This window comes from Chanodichthys erythropterus, chromosome 16, assembly GCF_024489055.1.
Source record: "Chanodichthys erythropterus isolate Z2021 chromosome 16, ASM2448905v1, whole genome shotgun sequence".
Classification (NCBI taxonomy): domain Eukaryota; kingdom Metazoa; phylum Chordata; class Actinopteri; order Cypriniformes; family Xenocyprididae; genus Chanodichthys; species Chanodichthys erythropterus.
In genome coordinates this window covers 20,292,280-20,300,493 of record NC_090236.1, presented here as the reverse complement: position 1 = coordinate 20,300,493, position 8,214 = coordinate 20,292,280, and the positions used below count along the sequence as shown (strand labels likewise).

At 36.9% G+C, this 8,214-nt stretch overlaps 1 protein-coding gene across 1 annotated transcript; it reads right to left on the bottom strand.

Annotated features, from left to right (window-relative positions):
- Positions 1 to 2,068: 2,068 nt before the first annotated feature.
- On the bottom strand, positions 2,069 to 7,869 carry LOC137002618 (leptin receptor gene-related protein). The gene is made up of 4 exons (XM_067362380.1): positions 7,723 to 7,869; positions 7,120 to 7,195; positions 6,845 to 7,028; positions 2,069 to 3,449 (listed from the first exon to the last, which is right to left on the bottom strand). The coding sequence occupies exons 1-4, from the start codon at positions 7,736 to 7,738 to the stop codon at positions 3,333 to 3,335; spliced, it is 393 nt and encodes a 130-aa protein (XP_067218481.1). The 5' UTR covers positions 7,739 to 7,869; the 3' UTR covers positions 2,069 to 3,332.
- Positions 7,870 to 8,214: the final 345 nt, after the last annotated feature.

Here is an 8,214-nt window from a genome sequence, read left to right as displayed (position 1 = left end):
CCCCAAAAACTCAAAAGGTTTGCAAGCGAACGCAAAGTTTATTGAAAACCTGCACCAAACACAAACACTGTGGGAGCGAACGCAAAGTTTCTCGAGAGAATGCAGAAGCATTGACTTTTTTTTTTCTTTTCCATCTGTCACGGTTATGCTCAGTTTTAGTTTCGTTTTCTCTCAGTATTTATAGTCACCTGTGTTCCTTTGTTCTCCTTTTCCCGACACTAATCGTTGCCATGGAGATTCATTTAATGATCACACCTGTCCGTATTTAGTTCATTATCATTGTGTATTTTAGTTCCTCTGTTTCTCACATTTACAGTCCATTATTGTTTGTGCCACGCACTCTGTAACATGTTGTTTGCTCTTATTAAATTGAATTTAACTTGAATTGTGGCACCATCTCAAACAATCTTTGAATTTTTTGAAATCTATTCTTTTTATCCAAATAGCACAAGCATACTCAAAATTATTACAGAAAACAGACATTAGCTTATGAAGACATTAGCAGGAGACCACCTACTAAGATTATTATAAGCACTGAGAGTCTAAACAACAAGACCTCTATTGCCCAAACTCAACTGGGGTTTCAATTGAAGGCCATGCTTTTCACTTATTAAAAAATAAAAACCTGATATGTTCAGGATGATCAATTGACCTTGACAGACCAAACAGGTACAACAATCCAGAAAAATCTTGCTTTTTCAAACCAACATATTATTGCTTCAAGTGATTTCTCAGCTGGTCTCTGCTCACACTCCTACAATAGTTGCCACCTCCATATACAAAATCATTTGTCTTTACTCTCTCCATTGGCATCCTGTATCTGCAGCAAACATTGGGAATTAAGACAGATGTAAAAGTATGATGTAAATCCAAATCTGTCATTGTGCTGTCACTCACTTATATGTTATATTGCTGTGTAAACGCATCTTTAAACCAGTCCTTATATGGTTACAATCTCTGAACACCCATCCTCTGCCCTGTAAGAAACTTGGCACTTTTATTACCTGAGATCAACAGAAGCCATTACAATGACATACTATATGCACATTCTTAAAATCATCAGTCAAAAATAGTGCAATTTTAAGCAAACATTTATGCTATTTAAAGGTGCCCTAGAACCCTTTTTCACAAGATGTAATATAAGTCTGTGTCCCCTGAATGTGTCTGTGAAGTTTCAGCTCAAAATACCCTATAGATTTTTAATGATTCAATTTTTTAACTGCCTGCCTAATTAAAAATGCGCAGATTCAGTGCGTGTCCCCTTTAAATGCTCGCGCTCCCCGCCCCCAAGCTCGCAACTCTTTAATACACTGCATAAACAAAGTTCACACAGCTAATATAACCCTATAAATGGATCTTTACAAAGTGGTTGTCATGCAGCATATCAGATCATGTATAGTATTTATTTGGATGTTTACATTTGATTCTGAATGAGTTTGATAGTATGCTGCTGTGGCTAATGGGGCTAAAGCTAACATTACAAACTGTTGGAGAGATTTATAAAGAATGAAGTTGTGTTTACGAATTTTACAGACTGCACGTGTTTAATAATGAAAATAACGACATGGCTTTGGTCTCCGTGAATACAGTAAGAAACAATGGTCACATTTAACAGTACATTAGCAACATGCTAACGAAACATTTAGAAAGACAATTTACAAATATCACTAAAAATATCATGATATCATGGATCATGTCAGTTATTATTGCTCCATCTGCCATTTTTCGCTATTGTTCTTGCTTGCTTACCTGCATAAAGTCTGTTGATTCGGCTGTGCTGCTCCAGACGTTAATACTGGCTTGTCTAATGCCTTGAACATGGGCTGGCATATGCAAAAGTTGGGGGCGTACATATTAATGATCCCGACTGTTACGTCACAGTCGGTGTTATGTTGAGATTAGCCTGTCTTTTGCAAAAATCAAATTTACATAAGGAGGAAACAATGGTGTTTGAGACTTACTGTATGTCATTTACATGTACAGAACTCTAATTATTTAAGTATATTTTGGTTACTGAAAAAGACAAAATTACGACAAGACAAAAAAGATAAAAATTCGAATGAATTTATTGATATAATCAAATGTATATTGTTTGAAAGTGCTACAAAGAATCAAAGGTATATCAAAAACATCCCTTATACAAATGATTCAATGAAAAGTGAGTCTAATCTCTGAAGAAACAAAACAGAAAGATTTGAAACAGTGGATAAAATAATACCCTAACGATAATCTTACCTTTATAAAATATCAATGACAACACCAGTAGTGTGAACCTGAACACTATGCCTTTCAGGTGAAATTGGATCAAAACATTGCAGTTACTACATAGCCTATATTGAATTACATAACAATCATGTCATAGTGTTTCATAAGCTTTGATGTGGAATTATGTCAGTTATAAGAAAATATTTCTGGAATTGCATGAATCATAGGCTGTTTTTGATTGAATTCTGCACACTTTTTTTCTTTTTCTACAGACCCATATACAAACTTCTGGATGTAAACAAGAAATTAAGGAACAGAACTGCAGGAAAATGTCTGCTTTGGTAATCTGATGTAAACATTTACAAGTTCAAGAAGGTTAAAGCTTAATGAGTCCAATCCATAATTGACATTAGTGCAAAAACAAAGGCAACAGAAAAACAATTAATTGACTGCCATGGTTACAGTGCTTCAGTTTTCAAAAACAAAGGGTTGCTTTAAAGCTAAGGTGACCGTGGCATTGTTAGTGAATTAATTATGCTTCATAACTGGTAGACGTATATATCAAGTGCAAAGGATCATCATTAATAATTTAATCAAGGTAACTTAACAATTCAAGATGCTAAAAAAGGGCAAGAAAAAATCAAAGAAAAATGTTCATAATTAACCCCTAAACCAAAAGGTGTGTGTGTGTATAAAACAAGCATGTTAATGAGCGGGTGGGGAGGGGAAAAAAAAAAAACTTAATTTTGAACTTAATGCAGAACAATCTTAAATGGTCCTAAAATAGGATTCTTTTTATTTAAGCAAATATAAATGACTTTTTTATTGCTTTTGATTTATATGACTCAAGCTGCACATTATAGATCGAGAGATTCACCTTTTACATTTTGGCGTTTACTCTACTTTCAATAAATGCAACTTCAGAATTACACTTTTTTAAGCAAATCATACAGAGCCATGCATAGGCTGACATGTAATGCAAAAGAAAAGTCAGAAGCAGAGTAACAGAGAGTAAAACAAAGCAATGGACACAGTCTCTGTCAAGGCCTGGGTTCATCAGAATTACTATGAGAAACTATTTAAAATGTCAGTTTATAGTGTAGTGATGTACTTCCTCCTGATGGGTTTTACCACTGTTCCCAGCTGAAGTCATCTCCACCTCCGAATATCAGGAAGAAACCCAGAATGGTCAGAAAAATTACACAATTGCCTGCCATTACCAGGCCACAGGCACCCCACTGGATCTGCAGAGGAAGAGACGCATTAGCTTCACTGATGGTGACACATTTAATTCAGTGTATCTGATAAAACCCATTTGCTATTTTAGAAAGCATATTCTGCCTGTGCATGCTTTTAAATCATTTTATGGACATGTAAGCACCAAATGCAATCTGAACAAAAATTTAACGAAATTTAATTGGTGCCTCCTCAGTCATAGTGGAACATTTAAAGTTTTTTCCCTCTACAAAATCAGAACCTCTGAGCTGCTATATGAACAAGCAAGAAAAAAATTTAATGAACAGAAGACATAGTATTTTTTAAACCATTAAGATTTTGCATTACGATATTCCTCTTGTCCCTGTTTATACCTGGTCGACTGGATCACAAGCGGACGATGCACAATGCAAGTGTAAACGGGTTCTAAAACGTTTTGAGCTTGTCTACTTTCGATTGCTTCCAGAGATAGTCGAAAACGCATTCGACGGGATTGCTTTCGTAGTGTAGGCGATCATGTGGTCGTATGTGTTCGAACAACAGACCGCCTACTCCCGGCCTATACTGACTTAAAGGAACACTCCACTTTTTTTGAAAATAGGCTAATTTTCCAACTCCCCTAGAGTTAAACAGTTGAGTTTTACCGTTTTCGAATCCATTCAGCCGATCTCCGGTTCTGGCGGTACCACTTTTAGCATAGCTTAGCATAGTTCATTGAATCTGATTAGACCGTTAGCATCACGCTTAAAAATGACCAAAGAGTTTTGATATTTTTCCTATTTAAAACTTGACTCTTCTGTAGTTAAATCGTGTACTAAGACCGACGGAAAATGAAAAGTTGTGATTTTCTAGGCTGATATGGCTAGGAACTATACTCTCATTCAGGCGTAATAATCAAGGAACTAGTATAGTATAGTTCCTATCCATATCAGCCTAGAAAAATCACAACTTTTCATTTTCCATCAGTCTTAGTACACGATTTAACTACAGAAGAGTCAAGTTTTAAATAGGAAAAATATCGAAACTCTTTGGTCATTTTTAAGCGCGATGCTAACGGTCTAATCAGATTCAATGAACTATGCTAAGCTATGCTAAAAGTGGTACCGCCAGAACCGGAGATCGGCTGAATGGATTCGAAAACGGTAAAACTCAACTGTTTAACTCTAGGAAAGTTGGAAAATGAGCCTATTTTCAAAAAAAGTGGAGTGTTCCTTTAACACATAAACATTATGGGAAATGTGCTAGTCAGATGGGATTTAAAATTTGTCGGCTAAACACCCAAGTTTGGTCTGAAGACAAACTCCGAAACTAAGTAGGTACTGAAATTTTAAAAATGTGACGCTTTGAGAGGATTCGTAAAAACCTCTGATTGGCCATTGTGTTCAAGTGCTCAACATATATGTCTGTGATTTGTTACAAAAGGTGCTTTTCCACTGTCGGGCCATTGTGTAACCTTCCATTGCGTGCCGACCCGGGCCTAAGTAATGCAATCGTTTACTGACGATATGAGATTTAAACAACAACCGTGTTTTTGAGGATGATCAGATATTTCTTTTAATTTTATTATTAATTTGTGTTTACGTTTACAAAGCCAATCCACTACGAGGTGAATCACAACACTACAAACTTTGATTTGAAGCAAAAACTGTATGCTCTACATAAGAACATAGCAATGTTCTTCACACCAAAGAACTTCATGGCCGAAACCCTAGGGAAGGACTCTACCTAGTATTGGGTGTCCTAGGGAGATAGTGAACATCAAATCACCTGACTAGAATCTCCAGTGTGAATTGGAGGGGCTGCTGAGAGGGCGGAGTGCCGTGGAGCTCTTGTACACCCCTACTGTTATCAGCTGACAGTTGCCCATTTCTACAGATCATGTGAATAACAAAGAGTGGGTTGCTAACCGTGATTAAGTCCACGCTTATGCTCTGTCTCAGTACTCCTCGTGAACCGTTAGGAAACGTGTTAACATAGTCCTCCAACTATGTCCACAGGTATAAACTGGCGGGGCAACAAATGAAGGACTCATTCTCCTTGCACCAAAAATATTCTCATCGCTTTATAATATTAATACTGAACCACTGTACTCACATGATCTGATTTAGATATGTTTTTAGTACCTTTATGGATCTTGAGAGAGGAAGTGTCATTGCTCCCTATGTAGGCCTCACGAAGACATCGGATTTCAACTAAAATTTCTTAATTTGTGTTCCGAAGATTAACGAAGGTCTTACGGGTGTGGAACGGCATGAGGGGGGAGTAATAAATGACAGAATTTTCATTTTTGGGTGAACTAACCCTTTAAAAGAGAAGCAGATGGATACTTCTCCATCAAATATTGTGACAGATAAGGATATGGGATGCTACTGCAGTACTGCCCAGGCGGAGCACTAACAATGAAATCCAACTACCTCCGGTTCAAAAGGAGTGTTCCCATAGCATGAACTCCATGATGCAGTGTCTCATTCCCTTCAAAAGGGAACTATTGTTACCAAATGGAAACTTACCGTATTGTTCCGAATATAAGACAACCCTGATTATAAGACGACCCCCCCTTTTCCAAGATGCACCTTTTAGAAAAGGGTATATGAATATTTTTTCCTTAGGCCGATTACATAAAGCTGAAAAGACAGCAGTTTCTCCCTGAAGTCAAATGGCAAGCACTGGACAAGATTTGTTCTGCAGCGTAATGCTAATCCATTACGCCACATCATTCTTACAGTGTGTCCCCATTGGCTCAGAGTGAACGTTTTCAATTCATTTCAGTTCCTTTCTATGCTTCACGCTCAGTTCTCCAATTAATTGAATGAAACACTCGCTCTGCGCCAATGGACACATACCGTTACGCAGCATCAAAGCGGCTTCTTCAGAGAAATTGAAAGTGTGAAAGTGTGTCAGTATGTAGCCGAAATAAGAAAAGAGGGGCTCTTCGGCAATATCCAGCAGCTTTAGCTGGATGACGGCTCTGGTTATGGGCAGCCCCTCATTTCTTTTTTTTTCTGGCTCCGTACTGACATACGTGCCCGTCAATTTCTTCACATGTGACCTTTCCAACATTACGACGCAATGCGTGGCGGATCGCAGAGCAGTGCAAGACGAGCATTTTGTTAAAAAGTATATACATTTTTTATTTTTTTAGAAAATAACCAATCATTTCACTAGATAAGACCCTTATTCCTCGTCTGGGATCATGTAGAGCGCTTTGAAACTGCAGTTTGGACCTTCCACCCATTGTACCCCACTGAAGTCAACTATATGGAGAAAAATCCTGGAATGTTTTCCTCAAAAACCTTAATTTCTTTTCAACTTAAGAAAGAAAGACTTGAACACTTTGGATGACATGGGGGTGAGTAAATTATTATGAAATTTTCATTCAGAAGTGAACTAATCCTTTAAAAAGGTACATATATTGTGTTCTCACCACAGATTTTCGTGCAAGCACGATGGGGAGCCCGTACGCTGACACCACAATACCGGTGGTTAAGAAGTATGCAAGCTCCCTGCATGCGTTGCTCGACTCAGTGTCATCTGCATGCCTCTTGGCTATTAAATTTGGTATAGGTGACAGGATGTAGAAGAGCAGGACAAACATGGGCCAGTACTGTCTGTGAGGAAAGAAGCAGAAGTTACAGTGTCTTGAATTTCTGCACTTCAGTCAAGTAAAAATCCCTACTGATGACAAAAACATGGACCTACCCAAACTGTTCCAGTGCACATCCCAAAAGGAGAAAGGTCAGTCCAAGTGCACCACTGAAGGACAACGCAACAAGAGCTAAAAAGGAATAATAATTCAGATAAGTCAAGGCCAAGGCTTTCAGTACTAAAACATAACGTGTATTTGTTGCCCCTTTGCGGCAATAGCTTGCAACTGCAGACATGACGTACTTTAAGTAAACAGACTGTAAATAAATTAATTTTGTGATTTTTTTTCCATGTATAAGATCATTTATTGATTTATTTTTTATTGGTTTAGTTTCTGAATAGAAAAAAAAAAAGACTCGACCACAACAGTAAAAGTTACTAAAGTAAACGTACGTATGCTAAACTTGAACCCTAGTTGACAACTTATTATTTACCCTATGGCACTTTATAGACTTTACTTAATCAGTTTGCACCGTTTGCGATTATATTTGACTTCGATGCAAAGATTCATGTCACAATCGCTAGTTTAAACCAAACTCAACAGAGTTTACAAGACTTTTTAGATGGCGATCGAAAGCACTCGTAAAATGATCGGGGTGGCTTTGTGTAAACTATTATTAAGAGTTGATCACACCAAGAGTTACGGTTTAACTTTACCTTTTATTCCTGCCATCACTCACAAACGCCTTTTGTTTTTATCTTTGTGCTAAATGTTAATGGACTGACTTCCTATTTCCTCCTCAACTACTGATACACCCTTAAAGGTACAGCCTTTCAAAATCCACAAGAGGAGAAATACACTGATCTGAAGCTTTTCAGAAAAACAAGTACAACAACTACTACTGTTACTATAATAATGATAATAAAAATAATAATAATTATTATTTACAGTCTATCTATCTATCTATCTATCTATCTATCTATCTATCTATCTATCTATCTATCTATCTAGCTGATGTCTGAAAATAATAATAATGAATATTATAATAATTAATGTTAAATAAATGAAGGTCTAACATGCATATAGCTACATATTTAACCGAGTATAGTTTGTACAGGGGGAAACTAAAGCAATAAACATTACAGGAAAAGAAACTTAAACTAAACAAAACGACAAGAAACTGCCATATTGTGGACGTTATTAAACAC

What these genes read in the sequence shown, in the direction of transcription:
- LOC137002618 (XM_067362380.1), bottom strand. An exon ending in TGTGCACTGGAACAGTTTGG is followed by an intron (nt 7,029 to 7,119) that starts GTAGGTCCATGT and finishes CTTTCCTCACAG; the next exon opens with ACAGTACTGGCCCATGTTTG. An exon ending in TGCTTGCACGAAAATCTGTG is followed by an intron (nt 3,450 to 6,844) that starts GTGAGAACACAA and finishes CTTCCTCTGCAG; the next exon opens with ATCCAGTGGGGTGCCTGTGG.